We start from the raw sequence: 18,901 nt of genomic DNA on the forward strand, positions 1-18,901 counted from the left end.
AAATATTCTGCCATTCTGGTAGTTTTGGAACTATTCCCCATCAAAGATTTGGTTAAATCTTGACCAGAAATTATGAGAGTTCAGTTGTCTACTGTTTTACACTCATAATCTGATGTATGTGTCCAAAGGGTTGGGTAGTAGATGCAGAAGCCTCACTAATGCATTTATATATTTCAGTCTGAAAGGCCCCAAATTAAATTACAGAAGAGGGAACCTGGAGATAAAGAGATAAGCCATTTCAATGGTAGTGATAGCACTTTTCTATGAGGTGCAATTTTGGTCACCTGCCATTTCCTAGACTATTATTTTACCTTAATAAAAAGAGGATAACACCAGCCCTGTGTCAGTTAAGAGTGAATTTGGGTCTGATGATGAGAAATATCTCTGTTAACAAGAACGGAGCAATCTGTGCAAGTCACTCCTCAGGAGTCTGGGGAAGTGGCAACCTGCCAGCTCAGTGGCACACAGAGCCCAGGCGGCCCCACAGCTGTCTCTCAGCACTGCCAGCAGCCATCACCATGACAATGGCCCCTCCCAGGAGAGCAGCTCAGCCCACTGAAATCACCCATCATTTAAAAATCAACAAGATGATTCCGGATGAGATCCTGTGCAACAACAACAAAAATCTTACAGAACTGTCCTTTCTAAGAATGTAATTCAGCCAATATAGACTGTGAATTAGATGGGTGATTCTCAAAATTCAGTATGCTTTGGGCTCATTTGTCAGGCTTGTCAAAACACAGATTGCCAGAACCCCACCCCCAGAATTTCTGATTCAACGCAGCTGGCTGGGGTAGAGGCAAAGAATTCGTATTTCTAGCAAGTTCCCAAGTGATGCTGATGATACTGGTCTGGGGTCACACTTTGAGAACCACTGGGTTTCATACTAGCATTGTATCACTGTTGATTTCCTGATTTTGATTACTGTACTATGGTTATGTAAAAGAATGTCCTTGGTCTTAGAAAATACTCACAGCTGTATTATATTTAGGACAAAGGCGCGTCATGTCTGAAACTTATTCTCAAATGGTTCATTAAAAAATGTGGATAGAAAGATAAAGCAAATGTGGAAAAATAACAATTTGGGAATCTGGATAAAGGGCATATGGAAGTTCATTGTGTTATTCTTGTAACATTTCTGGTAGTTTATAATTACATTACAATTATAAATTTTTTCAATTAATACAGGGAAAGAAAGTTATAGCAATATATACTATGTATGTCTAATATGGTAGCGAGAAGCCACATATGGTTATTTAAACTAATTAAATTTAAATAAAATTGAACATCCAGGCCCTCAACTGCATTATCCGCACAGCGAGTGCTAAAGAGCCATGTATATGACTAGCGACTACTATATTAGACAGCACAACTATAGTCCATTCCCATCAGAACAGAAAGTTCTGGGAAATAGTGCTGACTACAGTTTAAAATATTCTAAGACATGGAAAGAGTCTTTGAAAAAGTCAATGTCCTAAAAGCAGCAATAGAGGTAGGAGTAATAGTTATAAGCAGTATGAGTCAGTTGTTTCTAAAATAACACAGTTTATTAACTGAAGGAGGCTAAAGAAGAACTATGAACAAATTATAGCAGGTGGATCATAGTATGCAACATATGCATATGCATATGCAAGTATCTGTAGTTTTGCATGAATTGGTGACATATTTGCCAGAGTAACTATTCAATATCACTGATCACACCTGTCATCATCTTACTGATTTTCTCAACAATCCACTGGATGATGGACAAGCAGATATCCAAATTACCTGGTTCTTCTCCACTCACCCTCTGCCCTGTCCACTTTCCTCCAAGCAAAGCAGGGTCAAGACATAGATGGGAAAATACCCAGCAAGGCTGAGGCTGACCTGAAGGGGAATGGCCAAGACATGGAATATTTCAAACTTGTTCAGCTATTTTAACTTGGCTATTGGTTTCATTTTGGGTGATACATCAGCTAATGTGTAAAGCAGGCAAGGTTGTTTTCGCTGCTATCCCTTTTCCTTCTGAGCTTCTTTTCTTTCTCCTGTCTCTTCTTTTCTCTCTCTCAAACAAATGGCACCTTCAAGTTAGGTCGAGTCGTCCAAAGTTTCTGGCCCAAACAGAACTGCCGTCTACTCTAAAGAGCATCTTTTTTTCCTCCTGTCTTTTGGGCTCCAGCAACATCCGAGTGATAAGCTGACTTCATCCTAAAGTATGAACAGTACCAAATTCTCCCAAGGTGCATTTGGCTAACCCTAGCTTCCATAATATTCTGGGAGATACTTTTTGAGCGTAGTCATCTTTGGGTATTCTCTACCTGACCCAAGCCCTGTCAATCCCCTCTCCATAACGTCTCAGGAGTAAACACACAGATCCACACTGCAGCTACACATTGTCCATTTTCCCCTCTCCCACTTCTCCAAGCAGCTTCACACTCCCTTGGGGCTCAGTAAAATACACAGCTATTACTTGGATAGAACTCAGAGAGGTTGGAAAAATTGTAAATACCTCAAGCTGTAAACCACAAATTGATAAATATGAGGAATTCTTGTGGGGGAAAAAGCCATATTTCCATTTCCAAACTTCCACTGAAGAAATTAAACCATAGAGCTGGAATCCAAAACTCAGGACATATACCTCTACTCTAACCGAGCATCTGTTAGAGCATTTAAATGTCCATCTAAGGATCAGACCATTCTAGAAGGTTTGCCCTTCCCCGTATCAAAAAATTGTTGAAGCATTCTTCTGCAGTAATTTCTCCTTTTTTGTTTTTTGTTTTTCTTAGAGATAGGGTCTTACTCTATCACCCAGGCTGGAGAGCGATGGCATGGTCACAGTTCACTGAAGCCTTGAACTGCTAGGCTCAAGCAATCCTCCTGCCTCGGTCTCTCGGCTAGCTGGAACTACAGGTTCATACAACCACGCCCCGCTAATGTTTTAAATTTTCTGTAGAGATGGAGGTCTTACTATGTTTCCTAGTCTGGTCTCGAACTCCTGGACTAGCAATCCTCTCACTTCAACCTCCCAAAGCGCTGGGATTACAAGTATGAGCCACCACACCTGGCCTCCTCCTTAAAATATATTCGTTTTTACTGAGTTTGCCAATGGAGGGGAGGAAAAAAAAAAAAAAAAAAAAAAAAAAAAAAACCCTTCCTTAGAAACAAGTTTTGTCAATTATCTACAGATAATCATTCTTAGCTGCAAGACATGGGATCCCAGGTCTTTATAGTTCAATTTATGGTGTGATAATTGGACTTTTAAGATCTCTTTACAGAAGGTTTTTTACCATTCAGCATATTTTTATAAAGACTTCCAAGAGAAAAGGAGAGTCTCACCTCACAGTACTCTGTGATAATGCAGAAATTATCTTTCTCCACAAAACTTGCATGGAACTTGACAATGGCTGGGTGGTCCAGCTTGGAGAGGAGTTGGGCTTCCAAATTGGCCTGCACAGTTTCATTTGGATTTAGTTCTCCAACAGATATTTCCTTAAGTACCTTTCTGCGGTCAAAAAAAAATTTAAAAACATTTAGATCTGAAAAACACATTTAACAAATATCATCAAGTGGTACAGAGCCACTAATTAATGCCCAGGTTGTGACCTACTCATATATCTGGTATTGCCTATTATGACACTGTGTCCCCTGGTGGGACCTGGGCCTGTTTTCCTGTCCTGCTTCCCGAAGGCCTCTGACCTCCTCATCTGTGTACCCTACAGTTCTATAAGGGCAGACATGGAAATAATCTTGAGCAATATTGCTGGGGTGGCCCCTCCTCCACCTCTCTAGATGTTTGTCTCTTGGCTTCTCTTATAGTTATCTGTTTGTCTGTCTCTTTCTATGTGTGTTCATACACACACACACACACATATGTAATCCATCACTCTGTCTCTCTGTATCTTATTCTTCTTTTGCCTATCTCCTTCTCTGTCTCTGCCTCTTTCTGTGTCTCTCTTTGCCTCTGTGTATGTATTTACATATATTTACACACACAGGCATGCTTCCCTCTCTCTCAGCTTAAAATTTTCCAGATATATCGACTTAATATCAATAGGAGCAATATTTATTTATTTTCTTTTTAAAACTATCCTTGGCATATCATACTTTATTACTACCAGTATCTAACAGGAAAAATTAACTAAAAACATTAACAGAGATATTTAGTATTCCTAACATGTATAAATGAAAGAAGAGCTCATTAAATCCCTGTCAATAATTTAAAAATTGTGATAACTCTATGAGGAATAGACCAAAACATTATCTCTTCCCATCTAAGAAAAAAAAAGAGTCTGATAAACAAATCAATTATAGTACCAAAGTGTAAACTAGACTATTGGAAAAAAATACTTTAGAACACCAATTATGTTTGCAGACACAGTCTGCTGATTATAAGCAAGCATTGGCAGTTCATTAAGGCAAGTTCTGCAGGAACTGTACTAGAAAACATTTTACAAAAATCTTCTTTAGGAGTTGCTACCTATGTATATCAATAAAAATGTATTATAGTAGAAAATGTCTTCAGGCCCTTTAACTAATGCATAAATTATCATTCTCCAGTCCTTCCTAACAGATGCTGACAGATGCCCTTGCCACAGGGAATGCCTCCAGCTAGTAGGCTCTCCTTGGCATGCCTATGAACTTCTGCCCTCCCAGTTGAGATGTGTGCTTACCCAAGTCATTGTGTTTATTCCCAAGCCTGCTAATGCCAGTTATGCTCATCATTGTAAATTTATGACTTCAATATAACTCAAATGAAGAGTGAGCGTGAAAGTTATCTCTGCTAGGAAAACTAAGTCAAATGATTACCAAAAAACTTGAAAATAAAAAGTTGCAAAAATAAACAGCTGTCAAGTAACTGAAAAGACAGTTCTAAAAAGGTTAAAAATGTGAAGATCTAGTATTCTGAATTCAGATTGTTACAGAAAATAAATCTAGAAAACTAGGTCCTAAAAAATAATATAAAAATAATATATATCTTATGGATGTAGTTTACACAAAAAAAAAAGATGAAGGAGTCTCTAACCAGAGGACATTGGATGCTGGCTATACAGCCAAAAACTGGAGAAAATGTACAATTATATATTTTAAGTTGATGTAAATGTTTTAATTAATGTCATTTTATTTTAAAATTGTTTCCTCTTTTTAACCAAGTACTAGCTTCAATCACATTGGAGAGAAGAGCTTCTACCATTTTTAAAAATGTGATTATGCTATTAACTTTTCAGTAATTCAAACAAGCCTCTCCCTCTGTTTTACGATGGAAGAACCATAATATCCTCAGGCATTACCAGAGGTAGAGCTTTCTTCTTGTTTCATATTCAGGGTCTAGAAGTTTTGATATTGCAGTCAGCACACTATTGTATAGTATTCCCCCATCCCATTTCTCAGTGAGAGACTACAATTAGAAAAACAAAACAAAACAAAACAAAAAACTTGTTACAATTCTAAATTAGGAAATCTGTCCTAGAAGCTGAGAGCCTAAGTAGGAAAATGTAGAAAGTGCCCTTATCCTATTCCGGGGTTGGGTAACATTTGACTTTTTTTTTCCCAGAGCAATAAAAGCTGGGTTAAGTTTCCATTCTCCAAAAATCTCATAAGGAAAACCTAATCCAAGATGACCATTACTGGGAAGTCACTTACCCTAAAATTTGAGTCCTTTAATATTTTATTCACTTTAAATGTTCTCCATGGTCTTCCCATTCTGAACTCATCTCGTCCCCAAAAGACAGCCAACAGCAGGCATAAGCTGCTTCCACAAAGAGGAGGCCACTTTGCATTAGAAAGGGCAGCTCTGCCTCCGGAGGCTCACAGGCAAGGACTCTACTCTGCCATTAACAGGTGTCTTTAAATGTGACTGCAATACAGAAAGTCGGAACACGTGTCTTCCTTCCCCTAACAGGTGCTTTCACATTGGTTTTAAACAGCCTATTAGGCTCCTATTTAATAAGAAGTAGATTCTAGAGAAATGCCTGCTTGGTAACACTCTGAAGAAAGACTGTTCTATCAAGAATGTGGTTTAAAATGACCTAATGTTATTAGGAGTGGCATTTCAGACTGTTAGTATACCCAAAGAAGCTTGAAATGACATACAAGACAATTTTTTTAACTACTGAAGATTACAAAGCAGCAGGCAAAGCACAATGACATCTTCACAGAGCTTTTCAGTAATTTACTGTACCCCAGCTAGCATGCAGTTATAAAAGTCACAGTGGTTAAGCGTGACAATATAAAGTCTTACAAACTTGCAATATTCTCTTGCTGTGAAGGAATAAATGCTCTAAAAAGCTTCAGGATACTTATTTTTCCTTGCAAACACCAACTATTGTGCAGCAGAGCATGAGATTTTACATGTAAAATGTAACTACCTGAGCCCCGTCTGGCACCCTGATGATAAAGCATAAAATCTCATTTGTCCACAGTTTAGCAGATGAAGGTAGGGCTATTAAGACAGGTGATATCTATTATAATCTCTCTAGCTGATGCGGAGATGTTCACCTTCCTTGCCTAAAATCATGAGCTGACAGAGGAAATTCTCATTGCATATCACTTAATACGAGATCTGTATCAGCCAAAGACAGCATGGAAACTTACCAAGTCAAGGACAGTTTGTCACTTGCTCAGTGATTCCAGCCTAGCACCCCTCCTAAATAACATGACAGACATTTATTTTATCAGAGCCTCAACTCAGGAGAAATTTCATGACAGTAGCAAAACTAGGCATCCCCTGGAGCCTTCCCAAGTTACATGATTTCTTTCTTTCTAGAATCAGTGAACTGAAAAACTTTGAAGAATAACTTTGGAAATTCGGGATAACTATGGCTAATTTCATTCCCTTGAAATTGGCCTACCTTTTGTAGAAATGGGGAAGATGATATCTTTGAGATATTAAGGGTTACTTTTCTCCAGATTTTCACATATCTTTTCACATTTTCCCCATTCAACCAGCAGCATACACTGCTTCAGGTAAAAGGTCAAATCACTACAGAAATATGAGTCAAACACATGTCTTTTTAGTTTTTAAAGAAAAGACCAAGGCTAAAGAGAAAGGATCTGGAGGAACATATGAACAGTGAATGGGTGAGCATTCTTCCTGCTGCCAGGTGAGAACGAGATCTTTATCTAGACCAGGGGAAGGGGACAGGGTCAGAGGGCAGGTAAAAAAATTAGAAACTGCTGAGCCCTTGAAAATAGTTGCTGTGCCGTAGGTCAGGTCCAGAAAGGCAACTAAAAAGAGAACTCCAAGATGGGTAGGAAGGCCTGAGAGCAAGAGACCTGTGCTCTCCCTCCAAAGTAGGGCTTAGAGGATTGCTAAACCGCCACATTTTCTTATGTCCAGCAAGGGTAAGGAGCTGCAAAAAGCTCTCCAAGGGGCACGTAAACAGATGGGCCTAAGAGAGCTCTAGAATCTCCGGTATCCCAGTAAGGCATGGGGAGCAGCAAAATGACATCCCATCCAGTCAACAGCCATCTCACTGAGGGCCAGTCAGCTGGTTGAACTGGAAAACTTTGCAGTAGAGACAACGGTCCTTTCCTTTCTGATTTAACTATTAACATTCGTTACAGGTAACTAGTAAACACCTACTACATGACTACAGTGTGGTGGGCACTCAGGAGTTATTGTCTCTGCTTTTGTGTCTAGTGGGAAAGACAGACAACAGGTAAATGTGCATGAATGTGTATATATCATGTATGGTTGTGTTTTTCAAAACTTCAAATTGCAATGAATGCTGTAAAGTTGAGGTAAGGATGTCTGAGGCCTTTCTGATTTCAGAACGGTGACCCTGATGTGATCAGCAGCTACTGTACCCACTTAGCCTACGCCACAGGACATTTTAATTTCAACTTAGACAAACGAGTAACTTTTTGGCTTTGGATTTTGCTTTTGTGTTTTTTTAATTTATCATTTGCCTGTTTTACAAAGAGAGATTATCACATATAATCAGGGGTTTTAAGATTTTTCATCCCTCTAGGAAGGCAGGAATTATTTTTATCTGCCTTTCTCAAATGGGAAGGTCTCTTTTTTCTAATTTACAAGGAAATAGTTTCATTATAGAAAAATTTAAAAACACAACATAAGGAAAATATTACCCACAATCCAACACAGAGACCACCAGAATTAACGATTTCTGTGTATTTCCTTACAATCTTTTTGTTACATGTATTTCTTTTTTTTTTTTTTTTTTTTTTTTTGAGACGGAGTCTCGCTCTTTCACCTGGGCTGGAGTGCAGTGGCACGATCTCGGCTCACTGCATGCTCTGCCCCCCAGGGATTCACGCCATTCTCCTGCCTCAGCCTCCCTTGTAGCTGGGACTACAGGCGCCTGCCACCTCGCCCGGCTAATTTTTTTTTTGTATTTTTAGTAGAGATGGGGTTTCAGCGTGTTAGCCAGCATGGTCTCGATCTCCTGACCTCGTGATCCGCCCGCCTCGGCCTCCCAAAGTGCTGGGATTACAGGCATGAGCCACCGCACCCGGCCTGCTACATGTATTTCTTAATAGTAGAGGCCAAACAGCTTACACAATTTGCTTACTGCTGTTTTCATGAGACATTATTGTAGCAGACACTTGTCATTTGTGGCTGCCCACTTTAGACAGCTTCCTTAAACTGTGGCAGATCCCTGGGCTGTGAGTCTTGCCTCCTCTGGAGAGATAAAAACAGACAAACCAACCCTATGACTCCCAGCCTCTCTTGAGCGTGGGTGCTGATGTGTGACCTAGGTTCTGTCAGTCAGCTGCATCCACCCAACACTTTGATGTGTGAGCTGCATCAAGAAACAAGGTGGCACAGCGTCTCCATTTTGCAAATATATGTGTCATCAGAAACAGCATGGCCCTGAGCTCAAGGGCAGTAGGTCACTTCACTGGTGATGTTCTGCCCTCTAGCCTGCTCCCCCAGCCCTCCTACCACTGCTATGAACTATCTGTGTTCTGTAACAAATCCTTTTCTGCTTAAACTGGCAAAGGGTGGCTGCTCTTACCTGCACCTGGGAGTCCTGACCAATGCAATTATGCATCACAGAAGTACTTTCAGGTGTTACCACAAATCACTGTAAACACTTTGGGGCAATGAAAGCCAAACCTCCAAAGGTCTGGCTCATTTGGGTTCATTTTTGTTTCCACCTTAGACTCTTCTAATGTATTTAAGGCTGCGGTAATTCTTTCTCCATTTACATGTAGATAGAAACTGATGGCGGAAAACATCCTGTTTTAAAGTTATTTCATCCCTTTTAATATGATATATAACTTTCAAAAGTAAAGGGGCATGAAAAAGAAATATAATGGCAGAGTAATATTTATTCAAAAAATTGGCACATTGATAAAAATAATGGAAAAGCCAGGAACCAAAAGTACATAAAGGAATAGCTGGTAGGGGGAAAAAAAGAGTAGAGGTTAGTAGCAAGTATACTACAGTATACTACAGATGGAGTTTCATTTTATTTCTGTTGTTTTTCCTTCCCTTGGTAAAACAAAAATATTATTTTTATGTCTGTGTCGCATTAAAGGACAAAATTATGTTATGGGTTATCACCATATGCCACAATATGCACTGCTTTTTGTTTTTTAACAATTAAACCTGTGGAACTAGCTCATTCGGGAGTTAGAACTCTCTAATTCATCTTGTCCATTCTACGCACCCTGATCACAAACATGAAGCAGAGTCTTTGGACAGAGCAGGGGTTAAAAGGGCATCATGGTGCAGTGCAGGAATGGCAAACTACAGGTGCCCATGGCAGACATCACCAACTGAGGAACTAACTGCCAAAGACTTTGAGACAGGAAATCTCACCCTTCTGTTACTTTACTGTCTATTAACTATCTTCTGTGTGCCAAATACCATGCCATGTGCTGGAGATACAAAGATGAAAAAGACAAAACTCCTGCCCTCCAAGAGAGCTCAGTCCCATGGGGAGGCCAACAAGTATATAAATAGTTGGACAACTTCATGATAAATGCTAAAATAGAGCTGGGGGTGGGCAGTGAGGATTCCTAACCTTTCTCTGAGGAGGAAGAAAAGGCAAAATCCACGGACTAGAGCTTCAGGATGTTCACTTTTGCAAATGCAAACTGCTTTATACTTGCTGCATTGCCTTTTCCCTGGGTGGAGCTCAAGCAGCAAAATAAATGAATGTACCATTCTTTACTATTTGCCCTGTATAAATCAACATCCAGTAGAAGAGTGTCTGTATTTGCATTACCTGAATAGGCTATGAAAGCTAATCAGCATATGACTCTTTAAAAAAATGACTTAATACATTATATTATATATTACAATATTTTATATATGCTGTATATTTCCTTAAACACATACATACACATACACAAAATCACACTATACATTATGGAATGTGGAATTAAAATGTTACAGGCAGGAGGAGTATTTTTTAAGAGATATGTAAAACTGTCAGATTCATAAACCTCTTTCCTTCCTTGTTTTCTTTCTTCCTTCCTCTCCACCCGTTTATTCCCCATTTTTTCCAAAAAATATTTAAGCTTTACATAGCAAGATCTTTAAAATAAGTGTGAGGAACCCTCCCGTTAAGCCATGCTTTGCTCTGGAGGACTCTCTTCATTTGGGTCCCCTAGAAGGCGAACCCTGAGACAAGGATTTGAATGCAAGTAGTAATTTGGGAAGTAATAGGAAAGTGGAGAAGTGAGACAGGAGGGAAAGGAAGCCATGAAAGGGTATATCATCAAGACAGTTACCACTGAGGGGCAGCTGGAGCTTAATTCTGTCAAGAAACTCTGGGAGCTAGTGTAGAACATTAACCCCAGAGTTCTCCTGCCCAAAGGGTGACGAGTAATGGGGCTGGGATATTAATCCACCAATTCCCATTATTCACTGGCTAAAATTGCTCCCTGGAAGTATTAATTCCTCCACTCTTCTCCCTTGCCAGAGCACTGGAAATCTCAATGGCTAGAAAGAGCACTCAGGCAGAATTGCATGTGCAGGCAGTTGGAGGCTGAGTCCATGCATAAGAAAATGTTAAGTGCCCAGGGGATACAGTCAGGACCCCAACACTGTCTTCCACAGGATAAAAACAAAGGAAATTCCTCCCATTTTAAATTCTGGCCTGGTTTCCCTATACTCCTGAAGAGAGTTAGTATATAAAGATTCCTAGACAAAGTAAAATAAAGTGCCTCGAATATTCAACAATGAAACTGAAAACCAATTATAACCTATAGATAAATTCCATTTACTATGCTTTTCAAGACTGATTTTGTTTACAAATATTTTAGCAGCATATAAGAGTATTACATACAGATAATAGGCAATTAATAATACAGCTAATAAAGAACAAAAAAAGGAGTAAAATTATTTCAGATATTTTTGTTTGGCAAACATGCTATTTCTGGCTGCTGTCTAGATTATATTTCCATTTGTGGTGACAACTTTCATGCAGTGTCTCAATGCTGGTACTGTAACAAATCATTGTATGTTGCCTTTTAGTTTTAAGGAGCAGAAGAGGATAAACAAAAATTTTAGGAGTAGGTGGTTTGAAGACAAATATTGCATGAATAAAAAATATCTAATAACCATCATGTGAATTCTATGACTTTTCCCATCTGTGTAAATAAGCAAAAGAGAAATGACTTGAGCACATGTCTCAAGGCTGGAAATAGTGCTGGTGCTCCCTGGAGTTCTCTGCAGAGAATCTCTTGTGTCAATGCAAGAATAGAGCTGGTGTCCAAATGGACCATGTCCTGCATTTCCCTAGAGGGCTTCTTGGAAGTCACATGGAGAAAAGATAAAATGTCTGACCGCTGTGTCGTGCAAAGCCCCTCCCCAAGCACATGACCAAAGAGTTGATAGCCAAGCCAAAAAAAATGCATGAGAGCATGTTAATTAACTGGGGAGCAACAGAAGTCTGCATTTGTTCAGGCAGTGTTAGAAAAGCTTGTGCATTTGTGCACTCATAACACGACAGCCATTTCCCCCCCATTTCTAAATCATAGCCTCCATAAAAGCTGCTCGGGCTGTCTCATAGAAGAGTGGAGAAAAAATTGCCCTTCCCTCTTCTTTTACCTACAATATGAGTGGATTCCCTTCATGGAGGAGACAGCTTTCTGGAACTTCTTTTTATTTACTTCTCTAAAAGTTCTCTTTACAACCAAGGATACCTTGGGTCAATTCTAACTTCCCCTTAAAATCATATATAGCTCCTCCTTGTCCCTATCTTTCTCCCCCAGAACCTGAGACAAATGGTCAAGCAATTCTATTTTTCTTATTTACACAGATGGGCAGAGTCATCGAATATTGTGGCTTCCTTATTGTGAGAAACACTGATGACTGCCTACCCCACACAGTCATCCCCCAACACCCCTACCATCATATGCTCTGGAAAGGAGGATCCTCTCCCTAGTTCCTGCGGTGAATCATAATTGGTCTGGAAAAGATGTTCCTCACTGATAAAAAGAGAAGCATGAGAGGAAGCTCTTCTTCAATCCGCCTCTGCATGTGATCATCTGCATGTGACTCCTTGAACTATGGCAGCCAGCTGGAGCCATGAAGTAAGCCACCCTAACATGACTGGCAGAAACATGGAGAGGTAAGAGAGAAGGCACCAACATCCCTGATGATGTTGCTGAGCTGCTGAATTAGTCAAACCAGAATTGCTCTCTCTCCAGACTTCTTGATAGGAGGATAAGAGTTTCTTATTGTTTAAGCCATTTTGATAGCATCAGCCATTTCCTGATACTACCACTTTGCTACAAGAAGGAAGAGGAGATGTTTAAAGAAGAAGAGATTAGAAGCAGGGGTAGAGAATGTAGAACAGTAAATATTCCACTCATTTGTAAATGCTTAAGATTATAAAAACTCAAATGATAAAGTTATTTAGGTATAGCTATGCTGTATAAAAAGATTAGAAGAAAGGTAAGCCCTTTGAGAAACGGGCTATGTCTTATTTACTTAGAAAGCAGTTAATGAGTCTACTAATTTAAACAAAAAATGTATAACTTGGCTCTTTTCTATTTGAGCATTGATACGAATCTTTTAAAAATCATGACAAAATGAACTACAGTGAACTACACAGAAATGAACCTATTGTGAGAAAAAAAACTGGGGGATAAATGACTAAAAATTCTCTGTTATTAGTACTTTAGTTATTTCAAAACTAAAACAACGTGATATTTGTTTAATTTGAAAACATAATCCAAAATTATTTTATATAAAAATTTTTAAGCTATTTAAAAACATCAGGATTCAAAATTATTAAAATTCCACCAGTGTTATCCTTCTTCCCTTAGGTGATGATATAAAAGTAATAATAGCAAACAGAAGATAATCTAAAATGAGAAGCAAGAAAGAAAAGAGTGAAGCAAGGGGAATGGATGATTTGCCAATCAAAAAATATAAAGATTTTAAAATAAATACTGAGTTGAAAAATACCAAGAAAAAAAGAATTCTTAAAATATTTGGTTTTCACTCTCCTGCCAAAACAGAAAAGAAAAAGAAAATACACTTTATAAACAGTAATAAATATACCTTTTTCTATAGTTCTCTAGTGATAGGAGAGAAAAAAGTACTAAAAATGCAAGTTTATAAAAATTTGCTTGCTAACATACTTGCTGGAATAGCTTTGATCTGGAAGCTGAATTACCCATGGGAGCTGATAATATTAGCATAGACAAAAAAAATGGCAGATATTCATACCTGAAAAAAAAGGTTTTGCTCTGATGTTTCACAATATCTCAGAGAAATGATAATACCCATTGTAATGGCCTGGCCCAAGAGAAGCACAAAGCTACCAAAGTTTCTTAATGTGTTCCCCATATTCAGCTTCTTTTCCAGTTTTGAAATGGATTTTATGTTTTTGTAGAATTTTAAAGCTGGACAAGACCCTCAGAAAGCAGATAATCAAAGTACCTGAACCAATTGAAGTCCTGGGACATTAAGCAATTTATCCAAGGTCACAAAGCAAGTTACAATGGAGCCACCATTTACCTCTTGAAGGAGGAAACAGACCATCAATTCTGAAGAATAGACTTTTGTCTACAGATTTAATGGTTTTCCCTTTCTGCTGTTAGTATAGAGATCTTCAGTGTCTAATGAGTAATACAGTTTAAAATTTTTCATTTTTCAAAGAACAAAAACTCCTGACACCTGCTTTCTTCCCTTCCCTAGCATTAAAGAAAAAAGAAAAAAACAAAAACAACTTGTCGTTGTGATTGGAATAATGGTTTTGCTTTCGATGAGGCACTAATGACCCTATGTCTATTCTTCATTATCATTTGAGAGTTACAGAAATCTCACAGAAGCCAGGAATATTGCCAATTATAGCGCCGCAGATTTGGAGGTTTGGGAAAAGACATCATACAGAAGAGGGAGGCAGTATTTCTCAGGACTTACTCTCCTAACACGGTGGGGAAGTCTACATTTTGAGGTTGTTCTAAATACCACAACCCTGCAGGTATAATTTTGTGTGTTTGAGGGCTAGTCTTTTTAAAAGTTCAACTGAGCAAAATTCATTTGATTTGAAATTGTTAAACAATGGAAAAGTAATAATATGTCTTAAAAACAAAAATAAATATTGATAAGACTCTAGGCAACAAATCACTCATTCACTCCATTATGCTTTGAGAAGTTCTGAGCTTACAGCAAAGATCCTACTTATGCAGGCAAGGAAATTAAGGAGCATAACAATGTTAATAAGGATATAAAAAAAATTTACCACAGATAATTTGGTTAGCTTCTGTTACAATTATTATATATTCCAAATTTAAAATTAGTGTTAGGTTAATATTCAAAATGCAATATTCTAATGAATAATTCATTCCAGGTTTGTATTTTGAATATTACAGAAAAATACAAGAATTGCAGATTTCAATGAGACAATCAGATGACCATAAAATGAAGATACAGTAACAAATTGAGTTTTAAGAAGCAACAAAAGCTGATTAGCTCCATTTCCTTGAGTAGGTAAAAATGAGAAAAGATAAACACTGTTTAAAGTAAAATTAAATTATGATCTAGGCAAGAAGTTGTTTAATAAAATAAAAATAAAAAATAAAAAAATCTAGGGTTTTAATGAAATAAAGTTCTTTAACCTTATTTATAATAGTAGTGGTTTGGCTGTCTTAACTGTAAGACAGCCAAAATAACAAAAGTTTGTAATTCTAAATTTCAATCTCTATTTCGTCATCATAGCAAGTGTAATATGTAGGCTTGAGCTACAACTTTTTAACTACAGGATAAAGCCGGTTGTTACCGCATTTAAGTTTGAGATGGAAAGGGAAGAAAATGAAACTCTGTATAAGCATACTTCCCTTAGAGGGTTTAAACGACTGATTCTGGATCTTATATTTTTGCTGAGTTGTGCTTATACCCAAATAAAAGTCTATTTTTGTGCACCTAAAAAGGCAGGGCATAACCTACCAAGACAGCTCAAAGGAGAATCTACTACTAGGAAGGATCGAGTTTCCCTGAATGACAGCTTATGGATTTAGTCATTGATTTGTAACACACACAAAGTCACCATGGACTGTGTAAGAAGAGGAGGAGACAGGGAGAGAGACATGGCTCACCTGCCTTTGATTACACAGGCTTTCTTTTTTAGAGACAGGAGGGCGGGGGGAGCCTGGCTAAATAAAGTGCTTTGGATGCTTAGCACTTGCTACAGTCACAGAGATGCTGTGTGGTTTCTCCTGCCTGCCCAAGTTGTCTACAGGAGCTCTGCAGCAGAGACATCCTCCTCAGGTCATAATGTTGAGTAAGGGACACTACAAAAAGAAGCTTGGGTGTGGTTTTTTATGAGTTTTGTTTCTAGAGATTCTGGAATTTGAGAATAAATCAAAATATTTTCATGTTAATATGATCAAAGGAAAACATTATTAGAATCAAAAAGTGTGATACTTGAATACAAAGAAGGGACACAGGGTCTTAGAGCAGTGCTTCTTGAATTTTATTGTGCATACAAATCACCACAGGATCTGTTCAAATGCTGTTTCTGGTTCAGTAGCTCTAGAGTGGGGCCTGAGAGCCTACATTTCTCAGGTCTCAGGTGATGGCTGCAGCTGCTTGTCCAGGGACCATACTTTGAGTAGCAAGGCTGAGAGCAGGTAGGGGTCCGGAAGGCTGCCAGGGCTAAAAGTGTTGAGCCCCAGTGTTCTCTAGAGGCTTGGGACAGAGGGTGGATTTGAAGAGCAGACCAACAGACAAGGAATGTGTCCCCCTCCATCCCCCAACCTACTCACCCCTCCTTCCCAGCAACCTTGAAATCTCATTTGAAAACAAAGAACTGGGAACAGCTGCTAGTCCAGCTTCATCATCTTACAGATGTGAACACTGGAACTCAGGCTGCAAGAGTGGACTACATGCCCTCCTGAGAAGATTCCACAGCCAACACTGATATGACTCCAAAACCATCCGTTTTAAAATACTATGAAGAAAACCTTCCTTACATTTTAACCCAAATTCTTTAAACTATAGTTTGCACTGGTTTCTTCTTGTTCTGTTCCCAGTAATGATAAAGTACAGCTGCCCAATGACCCTTTGAACATTTCTTATTACATAATTTATTACCTTAATGTATTTATACTCAGCCTCATTTCACAGACAATTTGACATAACTTATATAATACAACAAAAAATTAAGACCAGCAAGAATAGAACACAAATAGGGAAAAGAACACAAATATGATGGCCAGAAATTATTGCTAAGATTGAGCTTCAAATTTAATTCCAAACTTCTTGAAAGGTATTTTTATTATTACTATTAATACTATTGCTGTTGTTGATGGTAATGTAATAGATACAATTCTTGCCTATTATGAGGGGTATTTCAATCTTTGGATCCCGAGTGTCATAAGCCAGTTTTAATTTTAGTCACATAACAGTGAAGATGTTTCCCAAGGAGAACATCAGTGGTTCTATTAAATAGAATTCATTCAGAAACAGAATTCCAATTTACATATGAAATAATGCACTTCGATGTCTAACTTAAGAAAAGCTTCTCAACTATTACCTTAATTCCAGTTTCTAAATTCAGTACACGTGTACGGGGCACCTGATCTGTGGAAGGTACTTTACTTGTCACAGGCACAGCCTCTGCCTTCAAGGACTTTTCAATCCAGTGGCAGAGCACAGACAAATAATTAAAAGCTATAGGAAACTGTCATGCACCTTAAAAGGATGAAATCAATATCCTAAAGAGGCAATCAAAGACCGAGATATGAGATAATCATGAGAAAACCTCTACCCACTAAAATAGTGATACTGGTGATGATTATGGCAATAGTAAGTGCCATACGTGAGACAGTTATTTGGCACCATGTACTGTGCTAGGAAACTATTAAAATCCTCTTGAAATAAAGAAACTAAGACACAGAGCGATTAAGACACAGAGTCTGTTAAGTGACAAACCACACTCAATAATAATGAAACTGAGATCCCACTTGTAAATCCTCTTTTTCTTTTTTTCTTTTTTTTTTTTTTGAGACAAGTCTGGCTCTGTCGCCCAGGCTGGAGTGTGGTGGTGTGATCTTGGCTTACTGCAACCTCCGCCTCCCAAGTTCAAGTGATTCTCCTGCCTCAACCTCCCGAGTAGGTGGGATTACAAGCATGCGCCACCATGCCTGGCTAATTTTTGTATTTTTTTTTTAGTAGATATGGGGTTTCACCATGTTGGCCAGGCTGGTCTTGAACTTCTAACCTCAAGTGATCAGCCTGCCTTGACCTCTCAAAGTGCTAGGATTACAGGCGTGAGCCACCGTACCTGGACCCCACTTCCAAATCCCGGGCATCTCACTATCTCACCCCATGGGATGCTGCCTTCTGAGTTTATGAAGTCAAAGTCCAATGAGCTTCACACCAAGAACACAACTCAAAAATACATCTCTGCACAAGGGTGAGAGTATGAATAATCTGGAAAAAAAAGGGAGAGGCGCCCTCCTGCCCTCTCCGTCCCCAAGGCACATGTACATGTTCCAATTTTTATGAAAAGTATTTTTCAAAAATTGTACAGCAAGAATCCTGACACAAATCGCTGGCAATATTGAAGAACTGATGATTAAACAGATGGCTTGTGAGAGTTTAAAATATAAAGCAGCGGCCAGCAGGAGCTCACATAGGCTATGGAGAATATGCCAAATTAACCTAATTTCTTTCTTTGGAGGGTTATTTGATTGGTAGATCATAGTGAAGCAATTAGTTGTGGTATATCATTATTTCAGCCCATCTGATAAAACCATGTTAACATGTCAAAGAGATGAGTCTGTGATATCCTTTTCATACAGGAGAAACGCAGTCTTCTTGTGGATTCATAGCTGGTCAAACAAGCAGACCAAATACGCTGGAGTCTTGTGTCTTAGGCCATTTTTCAGGTGGTACTTCCTAATGCCATTGAGATCCCTGACAATATCCTCACTTACATTTTATTAATGACTTGGATGAAAATCTAAAAAGACACATTTACCAAGTTTGTAGAAGACACAAAGCCAGACAGCATAATCAATAGGCATAAGGGAAAGTCAACTTTTCAAAATGATTGAAGAAGCTGAAACATGAGCTGGAAATCACCAAGACTAAATTTTGCAAACTAAAACCTGAAGTTTATAGTTAGAGTCAGGAAAATCAAATCCTCAAACCTAAGATGAGTGACACCTGACTTAACAGCAGAACAGCTCATCTATAAAAACTCTGGGGAAAGTGTGTGGGAAGGGGAATACTTCCTCCCCCACCACCCCAATTCAATATCAAACAGTATGTGACTGCTAGAAGAGCTGATATTCCAGGCTGATTTTGAAATGTATGAAAGATTTTAGTATCATCACACTTGGTTCCATCATACCCCTGGCTTTCAGGCCTCATTTCAAGGGGAATATTGTCACCAAAGTTAGTTCAAGGAATGATTTTAAGATGTTGAGGAGTCTTAAAACCAAGTTACCAAGGAATAGTCAGAGAAACAAGGAGATGGACAGAGCT

At 38.6% G+C, this 18,901-nt stretch overlaps 1 protein-coding gene across 29 annotated transcripts in view; it reads right to left on the reverse strand.

Annotated features, from left to right (window-relative positions):
* NEK11 (NIMA related kinase 11) overlaps positions 1–18,901 on the reverse strand; it is a 327,824-nt gene that overhangs the window by 265,551 nt on the left and 43,372 nt on the right. For 26 of the 29 annotated variants that reach the window (XM_055295453.2, XM_055295455.2, XM_055295452.2 and 23 more), the window contains one exon: positions 3,316–3,481. The exons of 2 other annotated variants lie outside the window; for them this stretch is intronic. In XM_055295453.2, the coding sequence (XP_055151428.2) occupies positions 3,316–3,481 (166 nt within the window). Of the gene's footprint in view, positions 1–3,315; positions 3,482–5,619; positions 5,834–18,901 lie in introns of all 29 variants that reach the window. One more of the 29 variants, XM_063610750.1, reaches the window with a different exon arrangement.

The sequence above is a fragment of the Symphalangus syndactylus genome, chromosome 10, assembly GCF_028878055.3.
Source record: "Symphalangus syndactylus isolate Jambi chromosome 10, NHGRI_mSymSyn1-v2.1_pri, whole genome shotgun sequence".
Lineage (NCBI taxonomy): Eukaryota > Metazoa > Chordata > Mammalia > Primates > Hylobatidae > Symphalangus > Symphalangus syndactylus.